General features: G+C 37.4%; 1 protein-coding gene across 1 annotated transcript; it reads left to right on the forward strand.

The window, feature by feature from the left end:
• Positions 1–6,905: 6,905 nt before the first annotated feature.
• Positions 6,906–7,578, forward strand: LOC133861816 (uncharacterized). Its single transcript, XM_062297632.1, has 2 exons — positions 6,906–7,103; positions 7,202–7,578. The coding sequence occupies exons 1-2, from the start codon at positions 7,008–7,010 to the stop codon at positions 7,310–7,312; spliced, it is 207 nt and encodes a 68-aa protein (XP_062153616.1). The 5' UTR covers positions 6,906–7,007; the 3' UTR covers positions 7,313–7,578.
• Positions 7,579–22,119: the final 14,541 nt, after the last annotated feature.

Consider the following 22,119-nt stretch of genomic DNA (forward strand, 5'->3'; position numbering starts at 1 on the left):
CCATTATGGATAATTCATCGAGAGGTCAATTGAAATTATAAGAAGTCAAAATTAAGGCAAATCATGAGATGACAAGTGTCATATGCATATTTGAGCTAATTTTATTTTCCCTTCAGGTCATTTCTCAAGTTAATTATTATCCCTTAGAGGCTTGACCTAATTGCACAAGGATTCGCCCCATGTGGCCGTGCATACTGGTGGTATGGTTTAGGTTTGTTAAGTCTTATTTTGATAAAGAAACCTAGTCTTGCTTTTACTTTGAAACATAAGCCTATTTAAAGGGGTCTTGTGTAGGCATAAAAGTCCACACTCTTTGTAATGACCTAGAGAAAAGCGCTAGTCACATTTATGTTATCAGCCCAGAAGTATTCAATTTGGAGCTTCTCTAGAATTCTTTATAAAGCCAAGTTTCACCTAGTAATTAGACAATGTGAGACTTAGCACCTATGAGCATCTCTTATAAACCACCCACTCTATGTGGGCTACTTGTTATCTTCCTAATGTGAGATAAGGGTGTTACACTCTTGGTCTCATAATCAGAATTGAGAAGAAGGTTTAGAAGTTTCAAAATCCTAGCCTACACGTGCACCTTGACAGAGGAGCAAAAGGAATCAAATCAATCCACACCAAAGTGCTAGCCAACTTTTGTGAGGAAGTGTTCTTCCTTTGTAAATTTTTGTTTTGCATGATCTAATACCATGCTGTCTTGATGCTTTTTCTTGGGAATTTTCTATTGTAAATTTTGATATATATTCACGACATTTTGGACTTGAAAATACGCTCACCGAGCATAGTTAGGAGACCACAACATGCGCACTAAAGAGAGCTTTTTCAGATTGGGATCTTATGCGCGATTATAACACTCATAGCTCAAGTTATGCCCAAATTAAAACCATGTGCGTGATAACGCTTGATCGATTAAGTATGGAAGGAACTTGGAGAGATAGGATGAAAGGATAAAAGAAACCAGGTAAAAAATGCGAGGTTAAGAAGTTCTTGCAACTAGCTCAATCGACCAAGGTTGGACATGTGGCAGGTTCAGAATTTTCGGCAGGAAAAAGTGAAGCTTGATCAACCAAGCCCTGTGCTTGATTGACTGAGCCAGCATAGCATAGCTGAGTCAAATTGAGTTAAACTCGAATGTGACTGATTCAACTCGCATTAATTGCGAGTCATGATGACTTGGTTGATCGAGAGTCAAAATCGATCGACTGAGACATGTGGCACACAATGCACGGACAAGCTGAAAAGGGCTCGATTAATCGAGCACTATAACACATGCAAAAAACTCTATAAATAGAGCTCAGAACATATGGAAATTTGCCAAAATATCCCATTTTCTCATTTTAAACGAAGGGTCTTGAGTGGTGACACCTTGTGGAAATGAAATTCCAACGTGAGGTGTAAGGAGGTGCTCGAGAGATGTAGCTTCGAGAGGTATAAAACTTAACACTCTCATTTTGTCCTTTCGATAAATAGTTTATAGCTTCGTTATAATGCCCGGATAATATTATAGCTATACCATAATAAATTACTGATAATATTGTGATACTGTAACACCCTATTTTAAACTATGGTTAAAAAATCCTTAAGGACTTAAAGGGTTAATAAGGAACAATGTTTGACATAAAATAGGAAAAATGGGTATGATTTGACGCTTGGACCAGTTTTGGGCATGAGTGATCGATCACCCCAATGGCAATGATTGATCACCAAGTGCCAGGAAACCCTAGTGATTGATCACCCATTTTTTAGTGATTGATCGAGGTTAGCCAGTATGAAACTTGAATACGTCCAAGACTTACAGACGCAGTGATTAGGTTATAAATTCACCCTTAGGCCAACCCTAGCTACTATTTGGTCTGCTAGGGCTTCTAGAGTACTGCTTGGGAGGGGGGGGGGGGGGGGGGGGAGAGAGAGAGAGAGAGGTGATAACTTTGAGAAGAATTTTGGGAGATCAATGCCTCACATAATGAAAACCCTTGTTCTAGTCTTGTAATCTCTTGTTGTTCACTTTCTTTCCCGTAATTGGTTGTGTTTGTGTGTGTCAAGCTCGTTTTAAGTGTTTTAAGCATGGTTTAAGAAGAGAGGCTTAAGCTTTTTAAAGAAAAAGCTTAAGCTTTTTAAAGAAAAAGCTTAAGCTTTTTAAAGAAAAAGCTTAAGCTTTTTAAAGAAAAAGCTTAAGCTTTTTAAAGAAAAACCCTAGCCTTAGGTTGTTTTTTGTTTTAATTGGACTAAATAGGTTTTAGTTTAATTTGGTGGCAAATTATTTTCACTTAATGTCAATTCCTAATGATTTTTAAAACATGAATAAACACATCTTATTTGAATTGCAAACAAGTTGTTCATACAAATTCATAGTCTTGTTAATGATATTAACCAAAATGATATCAACTCCAGATCCAAATCTCATGTTATTATCTGTTTGAAAAGAAGGAATTCCATGAGTAATAATAGAGAGAGTGTAAGAAAGGCTCTCCTACCATACAGAGCAAAGGGTCCTATGGGTGAGTTCCTTGCTTGAGTAGAGATTTCTCACTCTCCTTATACATCCTACCAAAAAACAAAGGGGCCAAGATAAGAGGGGTGATCCTATTGGTACTATTGGGATCCCTCCATCAACCCATATCACCATGAATATCGAGATGATTAGAACTAAGAAAATAGTTTATAATATTGAATTAAACTGAAAAAAAAAAAAAAAGAAAAAAGAAAAAAGAAAAGAAGCTATACCAAGTGTAGGATCTGTGAGAGATGGATAAGGACTGTCCATCGGAGCTTTTGAGGGGTTGTAATGGAAAGTTTATAAAGTTTTTAACTTTGTAGGTTTAATGGATAAAGGTTTGGTCTTTAGGTGTTTAAAGGTGTTAGATGAGTAAAATGGATAACCTTTTAGATTCTTAGGACCTCTATAGGCATCACTGGAGCTAAAAATGAGTTTTTTCGGAGGTTGAAGATAATGAACAATGTCCTAATCTATCACTATTTGAGCTAGTATTAACACTGAGCTGTTTTGGTCGATCACTGCTCAGTGATCGATCACCCTTGGACCAGACAATGTGTTTTGGCCATTTTGAGGTGTAGGTTTAGGGTTTTAGCCCGATAGAACCTTCTAACGTTAGGGTATTTCGCAGACAACAAAATTTGTGAGTTCGAGGAAGTGTACCAAGAGGACCCGTACGATCAAGGTGAGTAAAACTTACATGGAAACTATTTATTGACTTGTGCATGCCTACTTTATTGTCAAACGTGCATATCTTATACTCACATGAAATGCTTTGTATAGATGTTATGAACTCTATGTTTTGTGCACATATTTGATATAATGAATGATTGAATATGTGATTCGTAAATTGAATATGTGATTTGCAAATTCATGCAATGAAAATAAATGATTAATATCATTGTATGACGTGCTACCATGGAAAAAATTGGTGAAGAGTATGGAACATGTGTATATTAGTATATGCGCTTGATTGTAACTCCCCCAAAATTAATTAATTAATTTTAAAATAATTAACTTGGGTGGTGGTCACAATGATGACATTGTTAGTGGTGTGAATCACCCAGGGGTTTAAATACTGTTGGGCCACTAGCGATGGCAGTATACGTGCTTCACTGGGACATCGCCAACCCTACCATAAAGGGGTTAAGAGTGTAGATAGACATTATGGAGTTAAACTATGACATGTTCACTATAAATTATTATATTCTATATCTATAATGCATCATGATGATATTATTGTCATTTAATAAAGGACCTCACTTTACATTACTGCTAGGGTTGGTAATTTTTGACACGACCCGCAAACCCGACACGAACACGACACGGAAAAATAGGGTTTGAGTTTTATATAATCGGGTTCAGGTCGAAATCGGGTCAACCCGATTCTGACCTGATAGTTTTTTTTTTTTTTTTTTTTTTTTTTTTTTTTTTTTTTTTTTTTTTTTTTTTTTTTTTTTAAAGAATGAGAAAAGAGAAGAACCTGCAAAACACGAAATGCCCAATTGCCCATTCTTCTGATTTTGCTTTTGCGAACAACGAACAGCGAACCCTAGCCGGCTAGCCCACTGCCCAGTAGCCCGCACGCCGCCAGCCCGCACACTGCCAGCCCGCATGCCGGCCGCCCGCACGCGGCACGCCAAGAATCCGGCCTTTTCCAGTTTTCCCCCTCTCTCTGCGCCAAACTTTTCCCTCCCCCCTCTCTTACCCACCACCATATTCCCGAATCCCGGCCACACGGCCCACACCACCGACCGATTAACGACGCCACAACCGGCCACACCATCGACCAAGGAATTCGGTTTGGTATTATATTTTTATCCATTTTGTTCTATATATAGGAATTCAAGTGGTTTTCCATTTTGCTTAAATTTTCAATACATTAGTTTTATTCTGTTTAATTTTGAGAAAAAGGCTGGTGTTTAAACATAACTTCAAGCTAAAAATACATTTTGAGGGAAAGGAAACCGACAATTGAAATTTGAAGGTAAAAAGCATATGAAAAAACATGCATATTATGAAATTCGTATCGGGTAAACGGGTGACACGATTATTAGTCGTGTTCGGGTTACCCGATTATTAATCGGGTCGGGTTCATGTCTGATCCGTTTATGTAATCGGGTCGGTCGGGTTGACACAAACCCGACCCGTGAACCCGAATTGCCCACCCTATTTACTGCCGGTGACTTATAAACATTTTGGCTAAACAACTGAGTTCACCATATGATAATATGTTTCCTTATATATTCTTACTCACCAAGTCGTGGATTTACGATTATATCTTTTACACTTGTAAAACATGTGTTGTTTTATAGTTAGCCTACCTATAGATGTCGAATTTGAGATGGATCTCGAGGCAGATGGTCTGTTTGTCATAATCATATTGATCTGGTTAATGCTTGAGGACTCATTGTAAGATTTCGGAGGCCGCTCGTGGTAATTAGTATTTTTGGGTAATGTTCCAAACTTAGAGTTCTAAGACATGTTTGTGTATTAAGTTTTAGTTTGGATTTGTTACAAGGATGATGTGTATAGTATAATTTAAGTTAATGTGATGATTTTTAGTAAATGCTTTGATTGTAATGCTTAATGTTGATAGACCGAAAGAAAAATCATATGTTTTCGCTGCTTAGTATTCTCTTTTGAGGAATAGAGGATCCATCGAGACTTATTTACTCGGTAAATAGGTTTGGGGAGTCGCACAAAAGTTAATTACTGGTTAATTAATTTTTCGGGGCGTTACAATATCATTTTTAATCTCTTGATTATTACAGTACTCTTAAAATCACATTTCAATTTGTATATTTCCTCTCAGGATTGAGAGTGAATGCAATAAGTAGTCTTGAGTTCAAGTTATTCATATTGACAATAGTTATAATAGAATGACAACTCACGTGGTCTGTTTAGTGCATTGTAACCACATTGATATATCAATAAGAAATCTCAACTTCTATGATCAAGATAAATCATCATAATTGATATGTTATAGTCTTATAAACGAAATGTCCAATTCTATTATTGACTATGAAATACAATTTATAAGTTACAAGGCTTAGAGTTTAAGATCTTTTGTATAATAATTTCATTAACACACCTCAAAACCATATTTAATAATATGCACATGCAAAATAATATTTCTAATGTTCTTCAAAAAATTCAGCAAATAAACAAATTTATTTAATAAACTAAAATGTCATACAAAAGAAATTAGCTTTTAGAGCATAAACCCTAACAGAAGGCACATGGCAAGGAGAAGGGTATGACAACATTAACAGTTCTGTGGCGTAGTATTTGGCATTGCACCGGGATCCTTGAGGATTTGTTTTGTGGCCTTATTATATATATATCCTAGACTTATTTTAAAGCTTATGATGTTTTACACTTGTTTGTATTATTTTGATGGCTTAAGCTTAACTATTTGGTTTATGACCTTATTGATGCTAGACTTGGTCATATTATTAAGTTATAATTTGATGTTTTAAATTATTTATGGTCTAGTAGCTGCTCTGGTTTATATTCGTGACTTAGTATTGTTTCTATTGTGGTTGTAAAAAACAGAAAAAAAGAAAAGAAAAAAAGGATATACCCTTTTGCTTCATCATTATTTGATTGTTGAAGAGTAGTGGTAACTCTTCAAATTTTTTACATGTTAAATAATAGGAGAATGATTTGCGGGGGATGGGCACCCCCTTTCTGAGTAAAAACCCTTATTTTAATCAAAGGGGGGGACGATTTCCTGTCACCTGTGTATTAGCCCTCTAAATAATATGGGGATGTTACATGGGGATGTTACAGTAACACTAAAAGCTATTTACTAGTTAAACAATTTGGGAGTTTTATAATGCATGCGACCTGCAAGCTTTTTGAAAGGTAGGTTAACACTTTTTAAGGGTTGATTTGGTTATGTGATTTCAAAATATGCAATTAAATAATAGCAAATTCAAAATGTGTGATATGAAACTTTAATTTTTAAAAGCGGAGTTAATTATTTGGTAAATGCGCGATTTGGCATTTAAAATTGTGTATTTTTTAAAAATATCTTTTCGCCTACGAATTGAAAAAGTAGATTTTTTTTTTTTTTTTTTTTTACTTTTTCAAACCGTCAATATTTTTTCAACACACCCCTAAACGAGAAAGTTTTTAAAATTTTGTTTAGAAATATACTTTTAAATTACAAAATTACATAACCAAACACACCCTAATTTAAAAGGGAGGAGTTGGGGACTTGTGGTGCGTCTAGGAATGACAATCGTCTCATCAATTTCCATTGGTAGAACCCTCGCCTCAACCTATTACAACAGGCTGAGTTGGGCCAAGCTTCAGTTGACCCAACCCTAGCCCATTTAAGACTGCTTCGTTAAAAAATAATAATAATAATAAAAAAAAAAAAAAAAAAAAAAAAACCAGGCCCCTCTGAAGGCAGTGATTGTGATTATCCTTATCAGGCACCAGGGCCTTACATCAACCATATACTCCCGTGAGAAAGACAGAAGGAAAAGAGAAAATGGATGGGATTCAACAAGTAGCCTTACCCGTACTAGGAATTGTAGCAGCTGCAGCTGTTACCTTCTACGCTGTAAGCTTTTCTGAGCTTAGAGAGGTACCTTCTATGCTGCAAGCTTTTCTACTCTCGATCAGTAATTCTTGTTTGGCACACTTCTTGATTCGGTTCTGTCTTTTTAAATTTTGGATTTGCAGAAATCTTTTAAAGATTTAGAAGATTCAGAGGCTGAAAATGGTGGATTCAAGTATGTGAGCTCAAGAGAGAGGCGGGCAAGAAGAAAAGCAGAGAAAGAATCCAAAGGTTGAACACAGAAAGCAATCCTAAAAAGAGTATTTCCTTTTCTTAGACGTTGTTTTTGTTTGTAGAAAAAGGAGATGACAATCGTTATATTTATCCAATAAAAAATGCCATCCTTTTTTTGTTCTTCTTTGTCTTTTGAGATTGTTGTTCCAAAAATTACCGATCAAAGAACTTGTGGGCATCTGTGTTCACACATGGAGCTTCCAACAGTAGATGTATAAGGAATTCTTCTTATTTTGTAGGGGCATGATACTAAATTGATTTCAAAATATTTCAATTCGATACTTCACCCATATATTTTATTTCAAAGCTTTTAGAGAAAAATTTCTTGGTTTTGTGCAATAAACCAATTATCCCGCAATTAATATCCCTCCGCTCGGCAGTGAGGTGACATTAACTACTATAATTAGGCGAAAACTATTATCATTGTTAATGCCATCTAGGTATCTCATACTAACCATTAATAATTTGCCGCTTTTCCTTTAGCCTACATGGCAATGCGGAGATTGTATAGATTTAATGTGATCCCCGAGTAACTTCATGGCAACGTGGTCGTAGTTGATGTAATTACATATCATCTATCCTAAAGAAGTTTATTCTTGTAATCCACAAAATAAAACACCCTCCAACAAGGAGCATGACCCATGGTTAAGGCAAGGTGATTTACATTATATTTGTAATACCCCGTATTTTAAGATATTGAGTAAAATATCTTAAAATATGATTTAAGGCCTAATAATAGGAATAACATACATATGAATATTTGTGGAATAAATATTCATCAAGATAGGTATAAATATTTATTAGAAATATATGTATAAGTGTATAAGAGTTAAAATGGATTAGAATTAAACTAAGTCTAATTCGATTAATCGATTATAGAATCGATCGAGCGGTTGTTTAATGTCTTAAAATCGATCGTCTGATTAAGGAATTGAACCTTTATTAGAAGTCGAAATCGATCGATTGATTATAATATTCGATTGAGCAATTTAGTTTTATGGGTGTTGAGACGGATGAAAATTTGGCTAAGTATAGTAGATTGATCGACATAAAAGTGGATTGATCGAACTTCTGTTCAAGTAGATCGATCGACTTTCTGCAGAAAACAGATTCATGCACCGAATCACCTGAGATTCGATTTTTAATACCAAATTTACCCGAATCTTCGTCCCAGCCGTTGGATACGATCATTTTGGAGTGATTTGGGCCGTCCATTTCACTATATAAAGAACCCAACCCCTCCTTTGATCACACATCTCAACTCTCTCAATTTTTCTTAATTTCTCTCCCGATCTCTCTCAAATTCTGTCTCTCTCTCTCTCTCTCTCTCGGGTCAGTCCAACAAAGAAGAAGAAGAAGAAGAAATTAGGAGGATCCTTACTGTAAATCTCTTTCTCCCAAGCTCTTCTTCTTTCCTTCTCTATCTCTTTGTCTCTCTCTCGCTCTTGTTGCCTGCAGTGAAAGAAGAAGAAGAAAAAACAAAAGAAAGAAGGATAAGGAATAAAAGAAAAGAAGAAAAGAAAAAGAAAAAGAAAAATGATATTTGGTTTTTAATTAAAGTTTTATTTTAATATTGTGATTTTATGAGTTATTTGTTATCTAATATTTTTAAGATGTGTTTTAAATATGGTATTTCAAGCGGAGTATTGAGATATAAAAACACGCCGTTATGATGCCCGAGTGAAAATTCATTATTTTACAAAAGCGTCGTTACGCTGCCCAAATACTTTTAAGTATTTTAGACATTTATTATATTAATGCCGTTACTTTGCTCAATTTTTATAAGGTTAAAATAAGGAATAAGTACGAAGTTATTTTATTACACTTGTGTTTAAAGTATAAAACTCGTTAATTATATTAACGCATTTATTAAGTTTATTTGATATAAAAATAAGTTAAATATAGGCTTAAATATATTTTGATATCTCACTGTTTCAGTTAAAATAACTGAAACAATGCTTGTCTTAATATTAGTTGATTTAAGGTTAAGTTATTTTGGGTTGCAAAATTCTATTGTAAAAATTATGAGTTTTAACTATTTTATCTATTTTTATAAAATGAGTATTTTGGCTATTATATATAAATGCTATTATAATGCCACGTGAATAATTAATCAATTTTATATGTCGTTATAATGTCCAAATGACATTATATTGATTAAAGATAAAAAATGAAAAATGAAAAATGAAATATAATGCTTAAGGATCTTAATAAATGCCGTAATAAATTCTACATAAAAGATTAGTAATAAAAAGTAATCGGACAAATTGTAGATAATTAGGAAATTATATTAAGGTTTAAAAGTCAAGAATGAAAATAGGATTAAAATGCATTATTAGTGAATTATACTAATTCACTATTTACTTGTATTGTATATGTATATATTACAGTGATTATATATGTGAACGCTTTCCTGAAGCCAGAAGAATTACTATAAGTATTTCTTACTCACTGAGGATGATACGTGTGGTTTAGTCTTTAATGACTAGTGATTGCTGTTTTATTTAATTGTATGCATATGGTTTGGCATTTGATATGTTTAACATGCTCTGGCTGGAATTATGTATATGATGTTGTTTGCATGATCATATTATGAGTTATGAATGGGTTAATAAAAAGACTAGAAGTTTAGGTACCAAGGCGTCAGTGAATTGAGGAGACCAACGGATGAACTGAGATTTACGTATCAAGGAGTCAAGCAATTGATTAGACCAACGGGTAAACCGAAAGTTTAGGTACCAATGCATCAATACATTGATCAAACCGACGGATAAACCAAAGGTTGAAGGATTAATGATAATAAGCTGGCAGGTACAAGGCACACAGTGGGAGCACAAGGCCCCATGGTAGACTGGCGAACACAAGGCTCACAGTCGAGGCACAAGGCCCTAAGAACCAACAAGCTTTACAGTTTAAGGAGCACAAGGCTCATAGATACCCCTTAGCTAAGCACAAGGCTTTAGCAAGAATGAATGCAATTATATGACTTAAGTAAATAAAGAGTTAAAGTAGATAAATGAATGTGATTAAATGTATGTAGATATAACTATCATCATTTCATTGCATTGTATATGGTTAAATAAATCAGTGTATCATTGTGGTTGAGGACCGTTGGCTCACTCGACCACAGCATGGGATTGTGGTGTTAACCACAATCGCATGCAAATTTTTGCAGGAATAAAGGAAGCAGCTTAAGGACGAGACTTTTAATGTATAATCATTATTTGGAGGAAACAATATTTATGTATTTATTAAGTGCCGCATGTGGCACATATTGTATTATTTTGGAATGTGATTATTATATCAGAACAAAATGTTATTATTTTTAAGGTTATTCAGTCAGCTCTGATGTGTCATTGTTAAAGAAAAATTATATTCCGCTGCTAATTTATAACTCTGATGAAAATTACTTACGCTTTTTGCAAAAGCGGGGCGTTACAATATTACTATAGACCAACAATGGAAGGCCAGGAGACTCAACTTTTGAATCTCTCTCCCATTTGATGTTTTAAAAATATGGGTTTACTTACACCAATTGCGATCTAATCATAATTGTGACCTTGCCCTATCAGAACATTCAATTTTTATTTATTTATTTTAATTTTTTTATAAGTAATCAAAATATTATTAAAAGTGTAAGTGCAACTCAAGTATACATGAAATATACAAGAGAAATGTTTATCTAGAAGAAGAAAAAAAGAACAAGAAAATCATTAAAACTAATCGCCAAAGGAGTTACAAACGCAGCTATCCAAGTATAAAGAGAATAAACAAAAGGACCTAAGCTCCTCCAAAGTTTTCTTGTGGTCCTCAAAGTTTTGATAATTTCTTTCCCTCCAAAGATACCACACAATGCACAACTACCATTAGTCTGCTAGCAAGTAAACAAATCAATCACCCGGCTTAGGGGTGTAAACCCGGAGCAGGTTCCCGGGTATTAGGTAAAAATCGGGAACTGGCTCCGGGTCCCTGGTTTTTTTGTTTTTAACACCCGGCCCCGGACCCGGGTACCCTAGTTAACCAGGGTACCGGGATAACCGGTTTTTACCTGGGTACTCGGATAAAACCGGTTATCCAGTCCGGGTGGTATATTTTTTTGGACTTATTTTTAGTATTAGACCTACTTTTTTAAACTTCATTTAAACTTTTTTATACCAGTAATGCCCAGAATTAGAAGCAACACTAAAAAGCTTATGCAGTACTTCATTGGAGCTAGCTTCCATAGTGCCCGAGCTTTTATACTCAAATAGGAAGGAGAAAAAAAAAATATTGCAAAACCTCTAGGATTACAGTGCTCTTTCAAGCCAATGAAGTGAAGGTTCATGCTTGCAAAATTCTTCGATTCCTTTTTATGCCTTTCCATCCTTGAAGAAGGTGCAAACAAGACCTTTTCGTAGCTCTTGTTTGTGCTAACTGCCGATTGAATCATCTAAAAAGATTATGTTGGCTCCTTCTCGACTGTGAAACTTCAGAGAGGACAAATTCATACACATAATTCCATATTAAATACCCAAAAGCTCATAAACATATTACATATTAAAAAAGTTCAAAACGTTCAAACCCAAAAGTCCATAAACAAATTAAAAAAGTTCATAACCAAAAGTTCATAAACATATATTAAACATATCCTAGCATGGTCCGGTCTCTGGCTTTTTGTAGCTCTGCTCTCAATCTTCTATAACTACAATAGAAGAAAAAGAAAAAAAGAGAATTAGTTAAATGAATAATAACTAAATGAATTAATAATAATGAAAACTAAAATGAATTTATAAACATTTACCATGCTCATCAAATATTTCAATAAAATTCTCATAGTCCAAGTTTTCATTGCCCTTTAACTAGTCTTATGTGCAAATCAAGGTCTCAACTGTCAATGGAGATAATGAACTCCTAAAGGGATCCAATATATATCCTTCGTTGCTGAATGCAGACTCAAATGCAACTGTAGAAATAGGAATGGGCAATATATCACGGGCTATCTCTGCGAGGAAAGGATATTTGGGTGCATTAACCCTCCACCAAAGTAAGATGTCAAATTCATTTGTTGATGCTTCACACCCATCCAAAAAATAACGATCTACCTCCGACATACACTCCGAGTTGTTCTCTTCCTCAAGGTTTTGGATGAAACCCTTCATATATTTCGGCTTTGTAAATGTATCTTCATCATCATCAACACTAACATCTATAGAAGTAACAGTTGAACTTTCCACACCCACATCAAAGTTAGACAAGCGCTTCCCATATAACTTGTTGTATTGCTCCCACAAACGGTTCAAGAGGTCTTTCACATTTGTCTCGATTTGTTTTACCCGCTTAGGGCCACTGCATTTTACCAAGTAATATTGAAATGCCTTCAACTTGGTAAGCGGGTCAAGAACATGAGCAACATACAACAATAAGTTAACATTTTCCATAGTCCCCCAATACTTTTCATACTTCTTTTTCATATCCCAACTCATTGCACTAAGGATAGGATTGCAACTCATACACCCATCAGATAATGTCTTTATAATAATACAAAGTTGAATGAAATATGCATTGGAAGTGACATGAATTGAACTAGAAACCTTCAATGTGGCTTCATAAAAAAGTTTCAAAAACTTCACAAATTCTCTAGCATTTTCCCACTCATCATAGCTAGGAACAACTTCCTCCCCAAGTCGAGTAAAAGCTTTTTGGTACTTCTCAGTTGCACTCAACATTAAGTATGTAGAATTCCATCTTGTTTGAACATCTAGAGACATTGTCTTCGTACATTGAATTTTTTCACACTTTATACATCCTTTAAACCTTGCCATTCTCTGTAGTGAAGACCTCACAAATTTCACCGCGTTTCTAATATTAGAAACACAATCACCCAATCCTTTTAAGCCTTCATTTACAATAAGATTTATGTTAGAAATATAAAATCATACATTGCGGAATAAAATCATTCGATACCTTTGACATACTGAAATAAATTTGATCATACGTAGTTGTTCCATATGCTTTGTTCTTAAATTCTTCTCTCGATGATAAAGCATACTACTAGAGCAATACCCATAAAATCCACGGTCTAAATGCCTTCCACGTATTCAGAAAACCAAAGAGATTAAAACACATGCTGTCATATGTTTTTCCTAGAGACATTTTTCTATCTCTGTTATCTCTGTTATCTTTTTCTATATACAATAATTGCCGCATGGCATTGTTTATATATGTAACAGTCAAACGGTTACAAGTTAAGTAGAAACTGTTGATGCCCAAAGTGGGCATCACTTCACTTCTACAATTTAATATATGAGCAGCACACCTCATGTGAAGGAATTCACCTCCCATAATAGAATCTCTCTTGTTCTTCAGCTTCCTTCTCATATAATCAATCGCCACATCATTGACTATCGCATTATCAGCTGTAATAGTGAACACTGATTCAATCTCCCATTCTATCAATGTATTCTCCAACATTCTTCCAATATTTTCACCCTTATGACTTGAAATCAAGTTAAACTTTTTTTTTTTTTTTTGAAAAGATCTTGTAATTTCATAAATCAAGAAACAACAAACTCATAAGACACAACGCCCAGAATACAAGACGGAAAAGAGTCGAACCATACTTGATTCAACTGATGAGAAACAACCAATTTTGCTAGAAAGTGTGCTGCAAAATTACCTTCCCTACAAACATGCCCTACAGTAAAGGACAAAAATTGCTTCAAGATGCCACGGGTTTCAACCAAATAATTCCCATACTTACCCTCGTCATCCTCCTCCTTGCCCAATGCCATAATAATATCCAGTGCATCACCCTCTAACCATACTGAAGATAAACCCAGCCTCCAGCCAAAAGAAACTGCTTGGCATGCCCCGAAAGCTTATGCTATTGCCGCATCCGACATATACCTTTGAATAAAACATTTAGACGCCACAACATTTCCACCGGAATCCCGAGCAACAATGCCAACACCCACCATACACAACCGCTTATTCACGGCAATGTCCCAATTTAACTTGATTACCCCATCAGGAGGTGCGCACCAAACAATTGAACCCTCAAAGAAGCCTTCAATTTAAGTTTTTCTTCCTCATAAAGTTCCATGCAATCTTTTTGTAGAGTAATGCGACATGGTAAATTGAACCTTGGTTCAATTCCATTCATCAATTCTCTAAACCCACAACTCTCCACACGCCTAAAAGGCAATTCCTCCTTAATGAAATATTGAACAATCAACTTCCTTATTTTAATCAGATCATACTTCACAAATCCCAGTTGGTTGGTATTGCAACTACCGCTCTCTGACATTTTCTTAAATAACTGTTGCAAGAGAGTTTGACCTTTGGATACATTGGATTTTTCCGAATTTCTAAGTGGAGAAGTTGGACAGTTAGAGGTAAGGTGGGTCATTAAAGCTGAAGTGTTATGTTTCTAGTGACACCCTAACATCCTATTGCAATAATTGCATGCTGCCTTAGGGTTTTCCTTGTCAATTGGTTCCACTTTTGTAAAGTGCAACCATACTTTTGACCGATTCACAGCTTGTGGGTTTTTTTTTAGGGATCCAATTTTGTTTGCAAGGAAGGTGATGAGGTTTCAACATTTGTAGTTGGAAGCTTGTCATTTGACTCATTGACATTTTCCATAATAGGCCTAGTTGGAGCATAAAAATAGTATTACATTTAATAGTATTGACCAAACAATTAAGAGCCATAATAATATAAAATAACATTGCTCAAACCCAAAAGCCTACACGATAGAGCATGCACATACTTATGAAGTTAAGGCACAAACAACTACAAATCATAGCTGGATAAAAAAAGAAAATCATTGAGGAAAATAAGTGAAAGGTTTGACACATTTTTAAAAAGGTGCCAGCATAAAATCCAGCCTCCTTCAACAATCAATCCACCTATTCATATAAGAAGACATTTGTGCATTTGTCCAAACTTATGTCAAACTAAACAATTGACAAAGAGAATCCTCTGACAAGGGGCATAATAAGCTCAAAGTTCTCACGGACATAACACTATAACATGAATACACAAACTTCACGACAAGAACCCAAACAAACACAAACTTATCTCAATATTTAGCCACATTGATTCTCATCCAAACAAACACCCATCATCAATATTAAATTGACATCGACAATATCGTCTATATTGATTCTCATAAGCTACAAAAAAAAATGAAACAACAAAATTTGATCTGTGCAACCAAGTTCAGGAAAAGAATTGAAAAAAGAAAAATGATAAAAACGAAAAAACGCACATCATACAAAACCTGATCTATATTACAAAATATTACAAGGCTACTAGAGTACTAGGCTAGTCGTGAGTCATCAATTTTTTAACTAGTACTACTTCTCTAGCTCTAAGGAGAAGGAGAATTGGAGAAGAGTGATTCGGCGAAGTCGGCGAGGAGTGGCGGAGGAGAACTGGAGAAGAGTGATTCGGCAAAGTGAGCAAACGTGAAGAGTCAAGAGTGAGCGCCGAGCGACTGTGGACTGAACCGTCGTCGGCTGAACGTCGTGAAGCCGTGAAGGAGACGATTTCCGCAGGAGCTTCAATGGGCTGAACGAGGCAACGAGTGGGAGGCACAAGGAGCGGCTCAACGGCGGCACAGTCTAGAGTTAGGGTAAAACACTAAAACGTAAAAGACTAAAGAAAGGAATTAGGGCAACAGGCAGCAACTACTAAATAGACAAAAAAAAAAACCCTTCATAAGCCGTGTGTAATTTTAGGGTAAAGGGGAAGGGGGTAATATCTTTTTTTTTTTTTTTAATTAACTAAGGTACCTGGAGCCGGGTACTCGGGTAGAACCACGATTTTATAACATCAATACCCGACTCCAGCTCTGGGTAACCGGTTACCTGAAGTCGGGTACCCGGGTACTAATCGGGTTTTCCGGTTTCCCAGCCGGTTATACCCGGTCCGGATTAACACCCCTAACTCGGCTGGGCATAACACATGACAACCTAAAGCGACTGAAAAAAGCATCTCATAAGACACCAACAACCTCATAATAGAGAAGAATATGGTCCACGGACTCTTTGTAATACCCCGCATAATTATGTGGAAATTATTTTAAAATAAATATAGGCTTACAAATCACAAAAAGTTTTAAATATTTTAAACCATTGAAGTGTAGAAATTTTCTCTGAAATATATATGTTTTACTACACCCATGTACAAGTATTCCATAAAAGATGTTGAAAAGCTTTAAAAATATTAGGGTTCTATGAAGACTGAACGTTCGATGCTACCACTGATCAATCGATGCAACCCTAGAAAATAAACGTTCGATTCGAAGATCGGACGTTCGATGATGGTTATAAGCCATTAAAATTTGACATCTCAGCCTTTTTGTTCATATATGGTGCGAGTATAAATTAATCCTTACGACCCTTAGCCCCCATTTCGATCCCCTTGCCTCTTAAACCCTATAGTGAGAAAGAGAGAGTAACGAGGAGAAAGAGAGAATGTTTTCTTGGAGGATTTTGCTCCTCAAAGCTTGGATAACTTCTACCTTGAGGTAATAATCTCAACTGAGATTTCTAATTCATTGTGATGCATGCATTTACTGTTTAATTAGGTAGCTAATCATGCCTTGCTATTTTTTCAATGTTATAGGTTAAGTTAGTATTCTGTTATTAGAAAGATGATTCTTGCATAAGCTTTAAATAGTAGATTATGTTTTTAAGTAAAAAAAACAATAGCAAGATACCCATATTACAGTAGTTCAAACACTCTTACATGATTGATTTACAAAGGCATTTGATTATGAAAACAAAAGCTATCATTTATGATGTTTTTAAAACAGTGAATGGGTTTATGCTTGAATTTAAATGTGTATGTATGGTACATGATGTATATTAGGGCTTCTGTGATGATTAGGAGTTGGGTTATTGATGAAATTAGGACTTTATAATTAAATCATAGGTTTTTATTGCTGTTACAGAGGACCGGACGTTCAATCCTTGGGGAACCGAACGTTCGATTCTCGAGGAGCCGAACGTTCGATGGGGATAATAAGGGTATAATTAGGGTTTTAGCTGCATGATTAGGGTTTCACATCTAAGAGTAAGATTCTTGTGTGCAATATGTATAATATTATGATATAATTTGTAGTGACATGAGATTAAAATGTCCGGAAATGTGGATGAGCGATCGAGATAAGTAAATGTTTACGGAATGGGTAACTCTTTTAATATACAAATGCAATAATATTCTTTTTATAAGTTATGAGATGTTTTATACATGTTGTTTACTTAATGAATTATGTTATGAGCCTAATATTTTCATCAAACGATTATTATTGCAAATGATAAATGATTTATAATAATTGAATATATGATATTCATCATCATGTATGGATGATAGGCACATATGCATAAGAGCTTGACCCTATGACCCATATATTTTATGTTTATTGTTTGGTATTGGATCCAATGGTTTATAGTCACTGGTGTCACCATGTTTGATAGGTGGTCACTATAGACGGATATCATTAGTAGCGTGAGCCACTCGCGGTCGAACCCGGTCGGGTTGCTAGTAGGGTGTACAAACGAGGCTGTTATTAACACTAATAACCGCCAACAATCGTTAACTGGATAATCAAATAACCGGAAATAACCACAACCGGATAACCGGGTACCTTGGTTGCAGTTATCGGTTATAAGGTTTTAGGAATCCGGTTAATAACTGGGTAACCGGTAACCAGTTTCATATATATATATATATATAGATATTAAAAATAAATTAAAAATATAAATGTGATGAAAGTTCTTAAATGTGAGGACGACAAGGTCTGTGGTCCTACAATTAGTGGCCAAATAACATCAGAAAGCGAAATATATATATATATATTTCTGTCGGAGAAATAATCAGCTCCAAAGACACGTGGGCCTAAGGTAGTATCGGGGGCCGAGCCCATCGGGTTGGCCCGGCCAGATCAGACCTAAGTACAAGACCAGTCGTTATCCCCAAAAAGACGGATATTCAAAATATATCAAGATAGACTTTTATCCCATCAAATATGGGATAAGGTACCTAATAGAATGACATTAGCTAAAGAGAGTGTCATATCCAGTTAGGACTCAGACTCTTAATTAGGAAGATAAGACTCAAGACTATGTGATCTAGGACTCAGACTCCTAATTAGATTATGTTCCAAGCACTCTAGCAGTTTTATAACTGTGAACTGTGAGCCTATAAATAAGACTACTACGCCAGGTATTAAAAACAAGCAGATTCTCTGAACTCTTGAGATTACTGATATTTTCCAGAAAATAAGTTGAACTGACTTAGGCATCGGAGTGGGGGTCCGGTCGGCACCCCCGACGAGCCGTTTGTTATTTTGCAGATTACGAGGAGAACGAACATCGAGGAAGGCAACAAATCACAAGGCGACACGTCACCGTACCAGAAACTGTACCAACAGTTTGGCGCCGTCTGTGGGAACGATGAATCGTTCTTACGAAAAAATAAATCTGCAACGGTGACTGCGCGATCAAGTCAAGTTTGAAATCACGGATCGGAACCTAATTGCTTGGTGATGATGGATTCAGCTTATTTTTGAAACAACAAAAAAGTACAAAATTCACAATGATGACTTCACGACAATTCATGGCTGAAACCGGCCGATGGTTTCCTTCATGAAGACCCCCAATCTGCGTCCACCGACACAAAATCAATACTCTTCACTGCGGATGCGCAAGATAAGTCCATACCTTTCTTTTCATTATGATTTGTTAAATTGTGGAAAGAAATTCATTGTGTGGATAACTATATGTGCTATGATGAAATCCAATGATGAGAAATTTTGGAGTGTCAGATCTGACACTCTCTTCAACAAGAGGCAAAGATCAATAACTATTGTGCTCTTGTCCGTTTACAAGCGCTTCGTAAAAAAAAAAACATGAAGCCTTTCAACTATACTATGAGTTTTGGTTGGAATGGTGCTTCTCTTCTAATACTTGTTGATTTTTGATATTTTTTATTGGCACTACAAGACAGATAATTGGGTTTATAAAAGAAGAAAAAGATTATTATGATGATAAATCGGAATTTAAATCACACCAAATCGGTGTTGAGAATATACTAGATCTACGCACAGACATAACGAATTTACACAGGTGTACAGTTGTAAATTCGTATGACTTGCTTCATGATGGGTTTGATTTGTTTCAGAAAAACAAGGTTAGAAAAAGTGGCTACATCAACAAGAAGATATTCGGGCCCCTTCTTTCTGGACTGTAAAGTCCAGACCCAACTCAAATGGACCAGCAACCTGACAGCATTTTGGAACCGAGCTCTAGCTGTGACCCGCCGAAGCCTGAACCAGATCTGGAACCAAGCTCTAGCTGTGACCCGCCGAAGCCTGAACCAGATCTGGAACCGGGCACCATAGACAAAGTTTGATCCGAACCCGAGACCACCTCAGTGACCCAGACACCCGAGACAATGGTGAAAGAGCGACTCCACTTCTAAACCTCCGGGACAGCAGCAACATGGAAGACACACACCTACTTCCCTCTTCCATCAGCCCCTCCCAAAACGAAGCCAGAGAGAACGTGTTCAGATTGGGCTCCATGTGACGCGGGTCGGTATTGAACACAGGATGTCCTTGAGCGCCGACCTGTCATGAATCCACAAAAATCTCTCTACCTTGTAGAGAAAGACCTGAAAAGGTAAGAAGAGAGGAGTCGGCACAAAAAGGAGAAGCCAACCAGATCCAAATTCTGGCTTCTTCTCCGGATCTCCACCAAAGAGGAGAAGACCAGATGGAGACCCTCGGCTCATCTCAATTCAAGTTCAGACCCTCGCCCATGATGCGTGAAGAAGGATCTGCCACCGCAAAGGTCCAGCTCTAGATCCACTACCACCGACTCCGAAACCATCAAGAGCCCCAATGACGCGAACCACATGATGCCAAAGATCGCGACCCTTGTCTTTCCAGGCTACTGAGCCGTAGCTCCTGACCTCCAAGGCAGCGGCGACACAGTGTAATCTAAGACTCCACTCAGAATCCACCGAGTCGTGTTTTCTATGCGTGAAGATCAGAGAAATTGAAGGTGGCCAGTGCCCAAAAACTCAGTTTATGAGGGTCGGATTGGACCGGAATGGCCCAATCGGGGCAGTCCCAGGACCTGCAATCGCAATCGGAGATCAAGATCTGCGTGGACTATGCTTAAAAGAGCCCGCAGTGGGCATCGACGTCTCCATGTGCTCAGAGCGCTCCGGAAAGTACCGCGGTCTCGATGTCCTCCTTCATCCAATATGTGGTCGTGGACTCATGGTTCAAATAAAAAAAAAATCAAAATTCTTCTCTGCAGCACATACATTCTAGACACATACATTCTAGACAGAGAAGAAGAAAAGAAAGCTTCAGGTCAATTGGCTTAGGCTTGGGAAATTGGGCCTAGTCCAATTCATTCCAATGAGTTGGCCCAGACAAACAAAAAATATACAGAGAAGAAGAAAGGAGAGTTCGGGTCGGTCCAAAAAAAAAAAAAAAAAAACCGACGGGTATGTCCAACCCAGTCCGGCTATGGTTTCTTCCTTGATGAACGGAGAACCCCTCGGCTAGTCGGCTCTTCCCCTTCTGCCGCCAGAGAACATCACGATCTGGCCTTGCTGCCGGTGGCGCTGAGTCAGTTGGTCACACCGGATCAATGCTGGCCTTCACGGGCTAAACGATGTACAGCCCTAATCTTCAGTTTTCTGGCCGATGATGATTGATGGTAGGAGATCAAGCTCGTCTCCAGATGATTCAAGTAGACACCCGGACCTGCACCATCTTCTCACTTGGCTCACGTCCATGAAATCAGGCCCTGACGGTGACCTGCCGGACTGCTGGAGATGGAATTAGAACAGCTCACCACACGGTTTTCCAGAGCTCATGGTGGAACCAGATTGCAGCCAGGACTTTCCTAGCTACCGAACCATGGTTGTCGAGGATGAACGGATCGTAGCCCAGGCCTTTATCATAAAAGGTTTGCATGGTGTATCGGCAAGAGGCTCGGCATATAGGAAGGTTGGTGTCTACTGGTCACCGACCAAGCAAGTCCCAAAATTCAGAAGAGACACTCGTCAATGGGAGATCCAACAGGAGTCGAAATCACCAGAAGGCGAGACCAAAACCTGCACGGCCTCTAAATTTGCGTTTCGGTTCGAGCTCCAAAGGAAGATCCACGCCGGCTCATCTCGGCCAAGTTCAGATCCTCGTCAATGATGCCGAGTCAGGTGATGAAGAGTCCCCCACCATGAACGTCCTCGGATCCTTAGCTCAAAAGAAACCACCGGCTTCATGGAACCAAGTCAAGAACCTCCTCACTTCGGATCCCTAGTTTCAGGGACGTGGTTCATAGTAACATCAAGGTTGTCCACGGAGCTGACAACTCAACTGAGAGTAGTTCGGTGGGTCAAGAAACCGGTCGCGAAGTCCTCAACTCGGTCACTCTGAGGGTTGGTAAGATCAGGCGCTAGAGCAGCATGCACACCTTCTTCGAGGACAATGCACTTCCGCAAGCCCACGCCGCCGCCGGCCGGAGCCCGTAGCCCGCCCATCAGGCACACGTTGCTCCTCTGAATAAACCCAATCGCTTCCAGCGAGACACGACAGCTCCTTGAGATCAGCATCATCTCGCACGACGTCCCGTTGCCGGATCGGATCATCCCTCCATCGCCGGATTGTGCTGGAGCAGTGGAGCCCGAGGACATCTCGGCAGGGGACCAGATTTTCCAGGCCCCTAACCCATTGTTGCTGTGACCACTAATATTTGGTAGTCAGACCACGTGGTTAAAAGCCACGTGCCATCCAAGTTAA

Source organism: Alnus glutinosa, chromosome 2 (assembly GCF_958979055.1).
Source record: "Alnus glutinosa chromosome 2, dhAlnGlut1.1, whole genome shotgun sequence".
Taxonomy (NCBI): domain Eukaryota; kingdom Viridiplantae; phylum Streptophyta; class Magnoliopsida; order Fagales; family Betulaceae; genus Alnus; species Alnus glutinosa.